The sequence below is a fragment of the Cavia porcellus genome, unplaced genomic scaffold, assembly GCF_034190915.1.
Source record: "Cavia porcellus strain 051 isolate PalLab524CR breed Dunkin Hartley unplaced genomic scaffold, mCavPor4.1 scaffold_26, whole genome shotgun sequence".
NCBI classification, from domain to species: Eukaryota; Metazoa; Chordata; class Mammalia; order Rodentia; family Caviidae; genus Cavia; species Cavia porcellus.
The window spans coordinates 27628239-27644467 of NW_026947509.1; the positions used below are offsets into that span (position 1 = coordinate 27628239).

Sequence of the window (16229 nt, forward strand, 5' to 3'; positions counted from 1 at the left end):
TTCACTTCTTCTAGATCCGTGAAGAAAGCAACACCAAGATCGACCTTCCAGCAGAGAACAGCAACTCAGAGACCATCGTCATCACAGGCAAACGTGCCAACTGTGAGGCTGCACGGAGTCGGATTCTGTCCATCCAGAAAGACCTGGTAATGAGGCTGTTCTGTGACATACATAGCCTTTCCTGCTTCTTTTTTTTTGTGTGTGTGTGTGTGTTTTTCCTTTTTATTGGTACCGGGGATTGAACTCACGACTGCCTGCTTGCAAGGCAGGTGCTTATGGCGCTGAGCTAAATCCCCAGGCCCCTTTCCTGCTTCTTGTGTGATATACTCTTGGCAGAGTCTACAGGGCAAGCATGCAGGGCCCCAGGGCCCAAGTGGCTCATGAAAAGACTGTGGCTTGAATAGACAGACAGCGCCAACAGATTGGCTGGCAGCGCTTGGGTATTTGTCTCATAGAGGTCCCATGCTTGATCCCACAGCCATGGTGTCAGGCCAGGTTACTTGTTCTGTTAGATATTTTCTTTTGTTCATTTTTATATTTGAAAATCACGTCTGAAAGTGCTTACTGTTTTTTTTCTTCAGTTTTTAAAAAATTAGCCTAAAATAAGCTACACAGGTATACAGTTTGCCATTTGCTAATCCTGATGTGTCTCCCTGAGGAATCATCCCAGTGAATATATCCACCACTCCAAGAAAACCCTCACCCTTTGGTGTCACAGCCACTTATCCTCCCCTGCCCACAGTCCCCGTATGTGTGGGTGCAGCACACAAGTTAAGTTGGCTGCACTCCGTGAGTGGATCCTAGATGCTTTGTGCTGTCATTGGTGGAATGGGCTGAGCTCTGCTCATGATGTATGCATGTGTGGTGCTTTGCAATCTTTGTGGTAGGATGGCATTTCCCTGTGGGTAATCATCTGCCCTTCTGCTTGGGTTTGGTGTCTATAAGAGGTTTCTTCTGATCCTATGGGACAAGTCGGTGAGCTTTAAGTTGATAGTATTCCCATGTGACCCTCACTATCCAGCTGCTTTCACCTTCCTCCATTCAGGGGGTATGTGGTCTGTGTCGCGCTGTGAAGGAACTTTGTATCTCAGAATATTCTTTGCTTTGAAATCTCTTCCTGACGTTAAAGTGCGTTTCTTAGCATTTTGCTTATTTAAATTGATTTCTGATTTTTAAAACATGCCCTTTACATTTGTGATTATGCATTTGATATATCACACTTATTTACCCTTATTAAGTACATTTAACAAATTTGGTTAAATTGTATTTTTTTTTTTAATTTGGTGAACTGTAAATACGATAGAATTTACCATTTTAAGCATCTTTAAGTATAATTTAGTGGCATTAGACCCATTTGCAGTTATGCAGCTGTCATTCTGTCTATTTGACCCATTTGCATTTATGCAGCTGTCATTCTGTCCATTTCCAGAACTTTTCATCATCTTAAACAGAAATTCTGAGCCCATCAGACACTCACTTCCTCCCCATTCCAGCACTTGGTCCCTTGATGGGGCTATTTTGTGTAGGTGAGTGTCAGTTTGCTCTCATACTTGGTTTTCCATTGTCACCTCTGGATTAAGCATCTTTTTTACCTGTGTCTCCTTCACCTGTGCATCAAATGTAGCTCCGTCCTACATAGCACATGCCGCTTCATCCCTGCACCTACCTTGGCACTCCAGGTGTTGCCTTCCTCATGTGTTACAGTCTTTGTGGAACATTGTTACTTTTGGCTTAATGTTCAAGTCTTTGAAGAGATTGAAATAACAAACTATCTTACATGTTTCCTGGTAGTAACCATCCCTGGAGACCTTAACACCTTGTTTTGGCCTGTATTTCAGCCTTTTTCTATGGAAGATGCTTTGTTTTTCAGGGTGTGATAGCTACTGTACTCAGTTTTTTCTTTCTTTTTTTTTTGAGACAGTTTCACCATGCAATTTATGGTGGCCTTAAACTCAGAGCAATCCTCCTGCCTTGGTTGTCATTCGTTTCTGACAGGTGTTCTGCTGTGTGGGTTTCTAGGCTGGCTTTCTGCCCTGTCCCTCTGAATGCCATTCAGGTTCTGCTCACTGACCTCATTTTCATGAGAAATTTGATGCTGCCACAGCTCTGGTTTTTGCACATGCCACGTCTTATCTCCAGCTTTGGGCAGTTGTAACATCCCTGTCATTTTCTTTGTGAGTGCTTGATGTTCTTGTAGTCACTTGGATGTGTCAATTTAGAGTTTTTATCAGATTTGAGGTTTGGATCAGTCATTGTTTGCAGATTTGTGAACTGCTTGGTCTCCTCATTCAGGGACTGAATTACCTGCATATTACTCATCCTGCCCTATGGATCCCTTAATTCTCTGCAGTGTCTGAGTGGCTGACATACATGTGGTCATTGTAGACAATGTATCATCTATGATTCCTGTGCCATATGTGGTCAGTCTTTAATTTTCTTTCTTTGTTTCTTTCTTTGGAGACATGATCTTGCTGTGTTGTCAAAGCTGGAGTCAAACTTGTGACAATCCTCCTGCCCAGCCTCTGGAGTTGTGGGATTACAGACGTGAGCCACTTTGTCTGACTCTTCTCTGGCTTTTGAACATACACATATAATTAAATACCTGTCCTCTACTTATGGTCTGCTGACCCTAGTACCTGTGTCACTTCTGGATTGTTTCTGTTTGCTTTTCTGTATTCCAGGTTGTTTTTGCCTGTTTCTTTTTTTCTTTCTTTTTTTTTTTTTTGTACTGCGAATCAAATTTACCACCTTGTGCTTGCCAGCCAAGTGCTAATTCCACTGAGCTAAATCCCTAGCCCTTTGCCTGTTTCTTTGTAAGACTTTTTATTTCTGTTGCTTCTTCTTAATTCCTCTAAGTGTTTTTAAATGAGCTTAATTGCACTGGAGTAGTGCAAGTTTTAGGACTTAAACATTTGTTAGGTGCAGTGGGTACCAGGTTGAGTGAGACTGGCCAGGAATGCGAGCCAGACATCCCAGCTGCCTGCCAAGGCTGAACCACCCCAGGCCTTGCAGGTCCACAAGTTGAGTGTCTGGGTTGGAGTCCGCCTTGTGAGGCAGGTTTGGAGTGCTGTCCTCAGCTCAGGTTCCCTCTCTGTGCTGCTCCCATTTGGGTCCTGGGCTCTTGCCTGTGCCCCTCCTCTCCTGGCTGCAGTAGCAGTTGGGACAGTCACACAGCTCCCCTTGTCTCTGCTTGTCACCTGTCTCGGAAGGTACCCATTCAAGTAAGAGGTGACTTCAGTCTGTGCTACTTCATCTTGACTGGAAACAATGACCAGATTTTTTGCCCCGCAGCTATGTTGGACTCTCTTGTGCTGCTTACTGAGGGTTCAAAGTCACAGCTTTCTTCATGCACTGTGTCCCCTGCTGCTGACCCTAATGCTAGCCTTCCCTTGCTGCACCCCAGTGACCTCCTGCTGCTATGTGTTTGGTTTCAGGCCAACATAGCCGAGGTGGAAGTCTCGATCCCAGCCAAGCTACACAACTCCCTCATTGGCACAAAGGGCCGTCTGATCCGCTCCATCATGGAAGAGTGTGGCGGAGTCCACATTCACTTTCCTGTAGAAGGCTCTGGAAGTGACACTGTTGTTATCAGAGGCCCTTCCTCAGATGTGGAGAAGGCCAAGAAGCAGCTCCTGCACCTGGCTGAGGAGAAGGTGAGCCTCAATCCCTGTTCCTCTGGGTGTGATTGAAAACCCTAAGTGCCCTTCTTCCCATCAAGGCCAGGAGCAACTGTAAGGTACAGTTATGCCTCTGGGACTGCTGCTCTGAAGGAGCTTTTTTAAGTCCAAGTGTCCATGTAGACAGTATGGAAAAGGTACCTGTTGGCATATTTAAGGATTTTTGGAGGGGAGGATTTTTTTTTTTTTTTTTTTTTGTCTGAGACATAGTCTCTTAATGCAGTTCAGGCTGTCCTGTGCTCACTTTGTAATCTTGGCTGGTCTCATTCACAACTATCCCTCTGACTCAGCCTCCTGAGTGCTGGGGTTACAGGTGTGTGCCACCACAGCTGCCTAAAGGAGGATTATTTTAAAGTATGATTTATAATAAAGCTCAGGATTCTTTTTTTATAGTTCTGAGTTTTGACAGTCATGTGACTACCAGTACCATCAAAATGCAGCGATATCACCCCCAGGATCCTCTGGTACATCACCTTTAGTCCTTCATCCAAAACCACATGTAGGTCTGGCTTTGGACTTTTTTTGCTTCGGCAGCATGCTGGGCTTGGGGTAATTGGCCTTGTGGGACATCTGTGTGTCAGATGGTAAAGTTCTCCGGCTCAGTTCCTTTTAAAAAGTTGCCATTGCTGTCCCAGTCCTTTCCCTTTCTTTGTGCATTTAGGAATCAGCCTGTAGGTTTCTAGATAACTCTGGCACTTGGATCTTGGTTGGGATGAGTGAAATCTGAAAGGGGACTGGTGGAGGCAGATAGCTCGGCAGTCTCCAGTCTTCAGGCCACTTCCCTGCAGTTTTCCAGGCCTTTAAGCTTTTGCTTGTGCTTCATGGTTCTTAGCATATAGATGTAACAGATAGGGCAGTCAGTTTATATCTCTGGGGTTTTTTTGTTGTTGTTGTTTTCTTTTGTTTTTGTCTTTTTGAGGCAGGGTCTCACTATGCAGTTCAGGCTGGCCTTGAGCTCACTTTGTAGCCCAGGTTGGTCTCGAGCTTGCAAGGATACTCCTGCTTCAGCTTCCCAAGTGCTGGAATTATAAGCGTGCACAACCACGCCCAGTTATATCCCTGTTGTTGATGATACTGTATATAGGGCTTTTTGCCTAATTTCAGAGGTTAGCCTGTGGAAATGCATCTGAATTTGTACACAGACTTCATTTAGAAGTTTATCCTTGGGGCTGGGGCTCAGTGGCATAAGCGCCTGCAGTTCGATCCCTGGTACCGATAAAAATGAAAAACACACACACACAAAAAAAGAAGTTGTTCATCCTTACACCTCTCTAGATTCCCCTTCTGCATGTGGAGATGGTGTGTCTGGGGCTGGCCTTTCCTGCTGTCTGTCCAGAAACTCCCTTCTGTACCAAGCTTGACAGAGCTTTGCAGGGAGTGGGTATTGGATTTTCTCAGGTATTTTTTGGTATCTTCTCATACAGTTGTGGCATCATCATCATTTTGATGTCTTCTTGATGGGTAGTTAACTGAGCATGCATTTCTGAGGTAAATCATCTTGATTTTGGTGTTATCTTTTACTTAGCATATTTCTGAGCTGAATTTGCCTGATATTTTTGCCTTAGATGATATTATTTATGACCATTCAAAGAATACAGTGGTACCTTGGTTCAAGAGCTTGCCAGAATTCAGAATTCTTTCCACAATTCTGGTCACAAACCAGATTGGATGAGAACCAAATCTAATTTCCCCATAAGCTCAACATCGAACCTAACTTAGACATTGAATTTGAGTTGGTTTGTGACCAGAACTGTGTTAAGAATTGAGCTCTAAAACCAAGGTATCACTGTAGTAGATTCTCGTGATGTTTGGTGAACCCAGCACTTAAAGGATAATAAACTACCCAGGCATGGTTGTGTATGCCTAGAATCCCAGCCCTCTAGGAGTTTGAAGCAGGTGGATGGCAAGTTCAAGCTCAATCTGGGCATTTAGCAACTAAGTCCATGTCTAAAAATAAAAAAGGGCTGGGGGTGGGGCATGATGGTACACGCCTGCTATCCCAGCACTCTCAGGAGGCAGAGGAGGAGCTTGCTGCAAGACAATGTAAAGAAAGAGACCCAGTCTCAAAAAAATAAAAGGGTTGTGGATGTAGCTCAGGGCCGAGCTCTGTAGTCCATCCCCAGTACCATAGAAAAAAGAGAAAAAGCTCTGTCATTTAACATTATGCGTTCTAGCTGATCACGTCTTTCTCTGTATCCTTCCTCTTTATTCTGTGAGCCAGTGTCAGGCCTTCAGGAAGGCAAGAGGTGGCCCTGTGGTCCGAGTCACCATTTTCCCAGATGAGTCTGCCAGAGGGATTGGTTTCTGTCAGAAACTCACAAAGTCTGGCTCTTGCTGGGCCTGGCCCCTTGGTGTCACACATAGGTCTTGTGCCACCACAGCCTGAGAGCCCGATGCACACTGGCCTGGGCTTATGGCTGTCCAATCTGTGCTGCTGTCTCCTGTGGGGCAGTTTGTCATGCTGAGAGGGAGGAAGCTGGCCTGGAGCATACTGACTGTGGGATATGGCTTCTCCTGGGGTATGCTCTGCCCACACCTCACACCATGTGTGACTGCACCCCACCAGATTGGGGCAGTCAGGAGAGGCTCAGTTGCTGCTGCTGAGCAACAGTACTGGGGTTCCCTGAAGGGCTGCATGTACAGCCTGTTAGGTATTCATTGATTCAAAGAGGGCCTTAGAATTGTTGTAGTGTCAAGCCTCTGGGGACCGTGGGGAGCCTGCCCCATACTGCTATTGTCTAGTGTGCTCATTCTCCGCATTGTGGTTCAGGCAGGTGGGGTAGGGCTGATACACACAAGGTTGTTTCTACAGCAAACCAAGAGTTTCACTGTGGACATCCGAGCCAAGCCAGAGTACCACAAATTCCTTATCGGCAAAGGGGGTGGCAAAATCCGAAAGGTGCGGGACAGCACCGGAGCCCGCATCATATTCCCCGCCGCAGAGGACAAGGACCAGGACCTGATCACCATCATAGGAAAAGAGGATGCTGTTCGGGAGGCGCAGAGAGAGTTGGAGGCCTTGATCCAGAATCTGGTAGGGAACAGGATCTCAGCTGTGGGCTTCTTCGACACCCTTGGCATGGCACCTTACCCTCCATTCTTCTCCAAATGCCCCAGGATAATGTGGTTGAAGACTACATGCTGGTGGACCCCAAGCACCATCGCCATTTTGTCATCAGAAGAGGCCAGGTGCTGCGGGAGATTGCTGAGGAGTATGGTGGGGTAATGGTCAGCTTCCCACGCTCTGGCACACAGAGTGACAAGGTCACACTCAAGGGTGCTAAGGACTGTGTGGAGGCAGCCAAGAAGCGCATCCAGGAGATCATTGAGGACCTGGTGAGTTGGGGGGCGCAGGGTCAGCCCTCATCGCTGGTGACCACTGTGTAGAGCACAGGCTGGTGCTCCTTCCCTGCCTCACCCCCCTTATAGGACCTGATAGTGGTGTGGGGGCACTCTCATCAAACCCCAGATTGACAACAGAAGGTCCCTTTTTCTAGGTGCAGTGGCAAATGGCCTGAAATTCCAGTTATTCTGGAAGCTGAGATAGTAGAATTGCAAGTTCAAGGCCAGGCTGGGCAACTTAGCAAGACCCTCCCTCAAAGTAACAAACAGAAGGGACTAGGGATGTAAGCTCAGTGGTAAAACACTCCTTGGATTCCATCCTCCTTGATACTAGTAACACACACACACACACACACACACACACACACACACACACACGTCCCTCCCAGCTGGTCATGGGTCATTTTTGCCTGTGGGGCCCATCTAGAACACCTACCAAGGAGAGGTAAGGAGAATGCTGTGCAAACCTGAGAAATTAACTTTTCTTCCTCCTCTCTCCATGTCCACAGGAGGCTCAAGTGACAATGGAGTGTGCTATTCCTCAGAAGTTCCATCGGTCTGTCATGGGCCCCAAAGGTTCCAGAATCCAGCAGATCACTCGGGATTACAATGTTCAGATCAAGTTTCCGGACAGAGAGGAGACTCCTGGTGAGTCCTGCTAGCAAGTCTGCCATCCACATCCCTGTGTCCCTCCTGCCCCACTCAGCCTGACACTGGAGTGGTACACAAACATTACCATGGGTTCCAGGAACTTGGGGCCTTCTGTGGTCTCTGATGATGAGCCATGGGAGGGTTCCCGGGACTACAAGCCAGAAGCCTTTGTTTAGTCCCTATGCTGCTCCAGATGTCATGTGACTTTGGATGTGCGAATACAGGTGGCATGTCCCCACAAGGGTACAAGAGAGAGCAGCTGCTCTCCTAGGCCTTTTAGTGCCAGGGGACCCATTTGTTGCTTGCTTTTGCTGTGGGCTCAGTGACAGGCAGGCTAGGCAGATGCAAGGGGAGCAGGTGTGGCGGGAGGATGTCTGTGTGAGCTGCCTCTTGCCAGCTGTACACTTCTGATTGGTGTGCATTTCTCCTGGGCTCAACTTTGCTGGCCTGTGACCCCGCTGCCTCTGCTCTCTGCTCGTTTGACAACCACAGGGCTCATCAGGCATGGCAGTTGCACTCCCTCCGTCTTCCTGGAAAGACAGGAGCTTTGTGCAGGAACCTATTTAAATCATGTTGCCCCATTCACACTCATTCACACTTAGGAGAAAAACTACACAGAATAGTGGAAGATAGACCTAGTTTCCTCTTTTAGTCATTGGTTGGTTTCAGACCCTCCCCTTTTACATACATACTTGCTTTTTATTCTGAATCATTTGAGTCTCAGTGATGTTTGGATCTGGGTTTTTTTGTTTGTTGTAGTTCAGACTGGTCATGAACTCACTGTGTAACCCAGGCTGACCTTGAACTCTCACCTGTCCTCCTATGTCAGCTTTCCAAGTGCCAGGATTATAGGCATGCACCACCAAGCCTGGTCTGAGTGGAATATTTAAGACACCTTTACCCTTATTTCCTACAAAACGAGAATACTGTCTTCCACAACCACAGCACACTGATCAAAGTGAGGCCTATTGTCTAGCTAGTAGGCACTCCTCCTTCCCACCAGTGTATGTAGTAGGTGCTTTGCCAGGCAGCATTTCTTCTGTCTTTTCTCAGTCTCGTTTGTGCTTCTATCATGTGGGCTCCAGATTGTGTCTTAGTCCATGGACAGATGCTGTTTGGTGCACACATGGTCTCCAGAGTGGCCATGGGATCCCTGACTGCCCTCAGGAGCTTTTCCTTACTCCCTGGCACTGGGAGCTGTGGGCTTGTGCTAGCCTCACTCATGGTCCCCTTCACTGCCTGTTGGCTCAGCTGGCTAAGGCCAAGTCAATCTCCTTCCTGGAAGTTAGTCTTCACACCCAGTAAAACTACACACTGCTCCTGTGGCTTGGATGTGCCACCTTTCACCTCTGAGATTTTTGCTGTGGACACCATAGGAGGGTGAGGAGGGAGATGCAGAACTCATGGCTTCTCCGGGACACACTGTGTCCCCTAAGCTGGGGAACCCCACATGGGCTCTCTGCTTTCCCTACCCAGCCTGACCTCCTGGGGGACAAATGAGTCACTCCTCCATCCCACCAGTGTATGTAGCAGGTGCTTAACAAGGCATTCTGGATGCAGACTGATGGGTGCTGCTGAGCCAGGCCTTGAGGGCTGCTGTCAGGTACCCTCTCTCTCTCTCTCCTAGCTCATGGCATGGAACCTGCCATCCAGGAGAATGGAGACGAAGCTAGTGAGGGCAGAGAGGCTGACCCTGGTTCACCCAGGAGGTGCGACATCATCACCATCTCCGGCCGGAAAGAGAAGTGTGAGGCTGCCAAGGAAGCTTTGGAGGTATGTCTGCCCTTCCTGTGTCCTCCCTACATCCCAGTGTCACCTGGGTGCTGGCACACAGTGGATCTTGTCATTGCATCCTCAAGTACAAGCATCCAGCTGTGTTGACTGCCTCGATGTATATAGAGTCCAGGGAGGGCTCTTCCTTTCCCCGGGCAACAACAATATGGGATCCAGTCTCTGAGACCCATGGACATGTGGTAAAGCTGACCTCTTCCTCTCCAGAGTTTGGGGGTAACAGTCTAGGGTTGTTGTAATGGTGAGCCACTTGTACAGCAAGCATTTACTGGGCATCACCTAGGTCAGTGATGGGAAATCTTTCAGAGACTGAGTGCCCAAACCTGCTTATTTATTGCAAAGTGACAACACTGTATTAAAGTTGAATACTGAGGTTTTAGTTTAGGAAAAAAAACTGTTATCTGATACTCAGCTATGGGGCAACTTGGCATGAGCGCCGCAGGTTCATCGCCACCTGCCTGGGTGCTGGACCCTGTAAGTGCTCCCCCGGCACTACAATGAGCACTGCAGTGCCGGAGAGAAGTTGGAGAGGCACACTTTGCATGGAGGAGCAGATGGCAAGGGTTAGGTGTATAGTTAGAGGCCCCGTGGGGGCAGGTCTCTCCCTGCACTGTAGCCTGCTGCCATGCAGGAGGGCAGATGCCCATACTCCCCTGGGTGGGTTGCTGATCCTGTGCTTTTCCTCTTGAGTTATATGTCAGTGGGCCTGGCAATGAGGCACACTGATGGGGGTTACAGAAAGTTCAGTGGTACCAGCAGGGCTCTTCCCATCATTTCATGAGTTACTTTGTCTTCATCTTCCCTTCAGGCACTCGTTCCAGTCACCATTGAAGTGGAGGTGCCCTTTGATCTTCACCGTTACATCATTGGGCAAAAAGGAAGTGGGATCCGAAAGATGATGGATGAGTTTGAGGTGAGCTCCTCTCCCTGGAGACTTCCCTACAAAGGGAGCTGTGCCTCCTACTGGGTGGGCTAGAACCAGACAGACTCAGTGTCGTGGTAGACTCTAAACCAGGCCTGGCTTTCTCTGTTATGCAGGTAAATATACACGTCCCAGCTCCTGAGCTGCAGTCTGACGTCATTGCCATCACAGGACTTGCTGCAAATCTGGACAGGGCCAAGGCAGGGCTGCTAGAGCGTGTGAAGGAGCTGCAGGCTGAGCAGGAAGACCGGGTGAGTGGGGATGGTGCTGCCTACCTGGGCAGGTGTGGGGGCACCCTGGGCACTCTGCCAACTTGAGCCCAAGGACTTGCTGGGGGAAGGAAAGGCACTCAGGACACAGATACTCTTCTCATTAAGGTAAGAGACAGAGTTGGGAAATTGTTGTAGTTTATAGTTCAGCCACGTCAGCAGAAACATCTTGGTGGTTTGGGCCCTGCAGCAAAGTAGGGATGGGGACCAGGCTGCAGAATGACTTTACCTTGACCCTGGCAGAGCCCTCTAGGAGATAGATGCAGATGTGCTGGAGTCCTGGGCACTTCCTAGTACAGGAGCTTTCTGTATCTCCAGCCAGCTCACCCTCCAAGCCCTGCTGCCCAGTGTGAACAGGCCCTGTGTGGGCCTCGGGGCCTCAGATACCTCTAGTACTGTGTGGCTTGTCGGTGCCCTGCCCCAGCAGACCCAGATTTAGTCCTCTAGTAGATTTCCTCAGTTCCCTAGCTCACATGTGGGGAAATGGGGCCAAGCACTTGAGCAGCTCACTACCTATCCTTGCCAGCCTTGAGTCCAGAGCCCCCTCCCTGAGTGAGCAGCAGTGGGCCAAGCGTCCTTAGCTGAAGAAAGTGCTCAGTGTGGAGCAGGCAAGACCTCTCATTCCCACACTCAGTGGGAGATCGAAGGTCATTGGGCACCTGACCTTGCTGCAGATGAGGTACTCTCTCAGGTCAGGCCTCATACTTGCTTATTCACTTGTAGGCTCTACGGAGTTTCAAGCTGAATGTCACTGTAGACCCCAGGTACCATCCCAAGATCATTGGGAGGAAAGGGGCGGTGATCACCCAAATCCGCTTGGAACATGATGTGAACATCCAGTTTCCCGATAAGGATGATGGGAGCCAGGTAAGGAGGCCCACCCACCTGAGGTGCTGCGCCTTGAGCACCTTGGGAGCACATGGGCACTGAACATTGCCTCTTCCACAAAGTCACTGGCATACTTGTGTTCCAGCTGAAAGCAGGCCCAGTTGAGTGTGAGTGGTCAGTCTCTGGATCTGAGTGTGGCTTCAGGTTTGGGCTGTCTTTGCTCTTGTCAGCTGGGTGGGGGTTCTGGGGTACTGTGTGTCCTCTGGTGGCTTGGGACACTTTCCTCGATGCCCACTTGGTCACTCCGTGGTGGGTGGCAGGTTTCTGGCTGAGTTGTTCTTGAGCCTTCATGCTTGCAGGTTCAGACTAACTATTCCCCAGCTGTTGGAGCCCTCAACCAGGCTCCAAGGAGTTTCAGGAGGCAGACGACATGAGACAGAGGGTCTGGTTCCTTGCAAGTCCCTGCTGCCCTGTGTCTGTCTCTCTGGCTTGTTCTCATGCACATGGGTCTGTGGGGCAGCCCTGACTTCAGGGGCCTCTTCCCTCCTGGGATGTGGCCAGTTCTGCCTCATTTTTCAGGGGAGACCAGCAGGACCTGGCCCACTTCCCACTCCTGAAGTGTCTCTACAGGTCCACACCCACCTTTCCTCCACCTTTGCAGCCAGTTGCATACGTCATCATTGCAGGACACCAGCAGGCTGGGGTCCCCTCAGGCTCTGCTTCTGCTCCTAGGGCTCCTCCCCCTGCACCGGTCTTCACCTCTGCATTTCTAGTGGCTGTGTTTATACCAGTAGTTTTCTAACTAATCTTCGCTTACCTCAGTCTTGGAAATTTGGTTCTCTTAAACTTGTTCCCCTCGCTGCCCTCCCTTTCCCTCCTCTCATTTTGTTTTGCCTTTGCACTGAGACGATTTTAGCTGGTCTTCAGGTACACCCCTTTGCAATGAGTTCCCAACCTTGTGGCTCTGGCCTGTGGTGTTGCTGACCTAGCCCTTTATGGGTGGGAGCTTCTCAAACCCCCACCACCTTTGCTGTGGTTCAGCTCTGCTCTGGGTGTTCTGTTCTTTTACCTGGACACACCATTTCCCCATCCAACCTGAGGACTATAGGATCACGGCTTTTTTGTTGCCTGTAGTGTGCATGGACCATCTGCTCGACACTAGGTCAAGCCTCTCCAGTGACAGAGCAGGGAAGCCTCCTGTTGGGCAGAGGAGTAGGAAGCTGAGGGCTGAGGGCTTTGCCTGCTGTCCCCTTGCTGTGGTCTTGGAGTGTCCTTTGTAGTCCTGTATTTCTCAGTCTTGTGGGCAGGGCTGGGAGAGACAGTGTTGGACAGGTGCTGCCTTCCTGTTGAGTGCTCTCAGGCGAAGCCTACAGCCAGACCCTGGTTCAGCACCAGCCCTGCTGGGCAGCTCTTGAGAGCTAGGAATCCCCACAGGGTTCCCTCCGCCTGTGTGCTGTACTCATCACCTTGATTTGGTCTTGTAAAGAGTTTATGTTTTATCAGTACACGTTCTCAGTACATGATTACATGCATCTTGGTACACAGCACATCTCAATTCTTTTTTCACTCCCCTTCCTCTCCCCTCCATTTCTTAGTCACCTTTCCTTTTCTTTTTCCCCTTGGGTAATGGGAATTGAACTCACGACCTTGTGCATACCAGGTAGACACTGCCACTGAGCTATATCCTCCCGCCCCTTTCCCTTTGACAAGGTCAATCGCACTGTTTCCTACTGTTGATTCTTTTTTTTTTTTTTTTTTTGCTCTGTTTGTACTCTGAGTTTCTCACATAGTACCTAAGTTATGTATCTCATTGCCCTCTCCACTTTTAGCCCCAGGACCAAATCACCATCACTGGGTATGAGAAGAACACAGAAGCTGCCCGGGATGCCATTCTGAAGATTGTGGGTGAGCTTGAGCAGATGGTGTCTGAGGATGTTCCCCTGGACCACCGTGTCCATGCCCGAATTATTGGCGCCCGTGGCAAAGCCATCCGCAAAATCATGGATGAGTTCAAGGTAAGCTCCACAAGCTAGCAAGGCTGAGAACTCCAACCCTCCTCAGCCCCCCACTGACACTGTCCTCCTTCCAGGTGGACATTCGCTTCCCCCAGAGCGGAGCCCCAGACCCCAACTGTGTCACTGTGACGGGGCTCCCAGAGAATGTGGAGGAGGCCATTGACCACATCCTCAACCTGGAGGAAGAATATGTGAGTCCCAAGTGGGTAGGGCCTTGGGACCCTAGACCCCAGGTCACACAGAAGCCTGAAGTGACAGGAGGTGGGAGGAGCGAATGGGTAGTGGTTGTCCTCTGTCATTCTCGGGAATGGGCTGGCCCTGTGGACAATAGACAGATCTGCTTCCTCACCCACAGCTGGCTGACGTGGTGGACACTGAGGCTTTGCAGGTCTACATGAAGCCCCCGGCGCATGAGGAAGCCAAGGCCCCGTCCAAGGGCTTTGTGGTACGGGACGCTCCCTGGGCCAGCAGCAGCGAGAAGGTCAGTGCCCTGCCGAAGAGGGGCAACCACTGCCTCTGCCTGTAGCCACAGTGGGCCAATGGGGCCCTTGTGCTGCGGGCAGCAGCAGCTTGAGAAGCTACTTGAGTGTACACAGGGTAACCCCGTACTGAAGTTCCGTCCTCCCTTTCCACAGGCTCCTGACATGAGCAGCTCTGAGGAATTTCCCAGCTTTGGGGCGCAAGTGGCTCCCAAGACCCTTCCCTGGGGTCCCAAACGATAATGATCAAAAAACAAAAGCCTTTCCAGCCTGCTGACATGCACCCACCCACACAGTGGTTTGTCTCCACCTGACCCAGCGGCTGGACCCTCATGAATTGTTGACGCTCTTTCCCTCCCTGAGGTCTTGCAATGATGCCTGGTGGGCCGGCCTTCCATGGCCGCTCCTTCAGGCCTGGTTGGCACCCAGCAGCTCGGCATCCACCTCCGACACTGCACCAGGACAGGTGCGCCACTGTCTGAAACACTAAGCCAAGGTAATTGAGCACCTCATGACCACACAGACTCCAGCTTCCTGTCCACCCAGCATGTGGTCAGCACTCTGACCTCCATTATCAGAGCTCTGCAGCAGCGGCTAGGAGTCGACTTCCTGTGTCATGACCTCAGGAAATAAATTTCCTTGACTTTATAAAAGCCAAAACGTTTGCCCTCTTCCTTTCCCACTCCCTCCTGCCCCTGCCTGTAATCCAGACCTCTTTCAGCTGCCAGGTCTGCACGGTGCTGGGGGGAGGTGGGTTAGGGCCAGCTTGGAAGCGGGATCTATCTGGGGCAGCTGGAGCCTTAGACAGCCCTAGTTGTTGTTGCTTTGGAGTTTCTGCCATGCCCTCAGCCCCTTGGCCTGGTGCACAGAGCCTTAGACAAGGCTGCCTGTGCCATGCTACCTGGGTCCCCTGTGGCTGTCACCGTGACCTAGTGTGGCCTGAGACTCATAGGATGTGGGGGCAGGGCCAGTGAGGACAGCTCAACTTTCTTTTCAGACCACCCTTGGCCCTATGCCTGTCCTTCCCAGACACCTCTGGTCCAATTGCCTTTTTTCTACCTCAGCCGGTGTGATGGCCACACAGGAACCTGTGCCGCCCATTGTGGTTGTTTGCTGGGGCCCACAGGGTTGAGGGGCTGCCGAGCTCAAGGCAGCCATCCTCGGTCCAGAGCACAGTGCTCAGCAGCCTGGAAGGGCAGGTTCCACAGTGGGGGATCAGGCTTTCGCTTAGCCTGGACCGAGGAGTGAAATAGGATAAGGACAAAGGACCAGCACCTCTGACCCCTACCAGCCGAGGGATCTGCCCCTCTTCAAGTGCATGGTGGGCGACAGAGTGCTAGGCTGCCGGCCAGGCTCCTAGTCATCCTCACAAGGAAAGGTCCTGAGCAGGGGCATCTCTGTCACATGTGGGGACTGAGCAGGCCTAATTTCAAGTTGTCTGAGCCCAGGTACTTTGGTTCCTAAAAAGGCCAAACAGTACCCATCTTATAGCCACCTTGTGGGGTGGAGGGAACCTTCACTTCTACTAGGACACTTTCCCCTGAGTCTCTCGGCTTAACAGCTTAACAGCCTTGGCTCCCTTTAGACTACAGAGCTCTTGAGTGGGCCCTGTTCCTGTGGCCTCGAGTCCGCACAGGCACCTACTTACAGGAAAGGTGAACACCTGCCTCCCCACCAAGGGCCATGGCTCCAAGTCAGCTGGGCTGATGGGTGGGGAGAGACAGCCAGGGGCTTCTGGCCTTCCCGGGTCTGTCTCTTAACTCTTGGCACTCCTTCCACTTGCAGGAGTCTGGGGACTTACTCCTGTTAGACTGTTGCCGTACCCCTGACCCCCACCCTGGCCCTTCTACCTTCCTCTGGCACCCCTCCCTCCCTCCTCTCTTCCTGAGTCTTTCTTCTGCAGTGTCTTCCTGAACCTCCAGTCCCTCCCCTCCCCTGTAGGCCAATTTTAATTCTCACACAACTGGATTTGCACATCTCTACCTACTGCTAAGTGCTGTGGATTCAAGCCCTGCCTTGAGCTGTTCAGGGTCTCCTTGCTCCTTCCCGTGGTTGTCAAATCCAATGAAATGACTACCAGGTGTCTGCCTGTGGCCTCCCAGCTGTCGAGGGCCCTGAGCAGGGACTCAGGAGTGTTTCTCTGTCCCTTCTTGTTAAATGTCTTCCATATTCTGTGTTTCCATAGCTACATCCATCCCTTGGCCTTAACTTTGGAATTTGGAGATTATTATGCAAACATGTGTAAAGGCTCACGA

The 16229-nt window shown here is 50.4% G+C and overlaps 1 protein-coding gene across 6 annotated transcripts in view; it reads left to right on the plus strand.

The window, feature by feature from the left end:
- Positions 1 to 14634, plus strand: part of Hdlbp (high density lipoprotein binding protein) — a 67061-nt gene extending 52427 nt beyond the window's left edge. For all 6 annotated transcript variants that reach the window (XM_005005679.4, XM_005005678.4, XM_005005682.4 and 3 more), the window contains 13 exons: positions 15 to 146; positions 3435 to 3653; positions 6490 to 6711; positions 6795 to 7013; positions 7529 to 7667; positions 9298 to 9443; positions 10270 to 10374; positions 10500 to 10634; positions 11376 to 11519; positions 13310 to 13495; positions 13570 to 13686; positions 13851 to 13976; positions 14131 to 14634. In XM_005005679.4, coding sequence (XP_005005736.1) covers positions 15 to 146; positions 3435 to 3653; positions 6490 to 6711; positions 6795 to 7013; positions 7529 to 7667; positions 9298 to 9443; positions 10270 to 10374; positions 10500 to 10634; positions 11376 to 11519; positions 13310 to 13495; positions 13570 to 13686; positions 13851 to 13976; positions 14131 to 14217 — 1977 coding nt within the window. In that variant the 3' untranslated portion in view covers positions 14218 to 14634. The remainder of the gene's footprint in view (positions 1 to 14; positions 147 to 3434; positions 3654 to 6489; positions 6712 to 6794; positions 7014 to 7528; positions 7668 to 9297; positions 9444 to 10269; positions 10375 to 10499; positions 10635 to 11375; positions 11520 to 13309; positions 13496 to 13569; positions 13687 to 13850; positions 13977 to 14130) is intronic.
- Positions 14635 to 16229: the final 1595 nt, after the last annotated feature.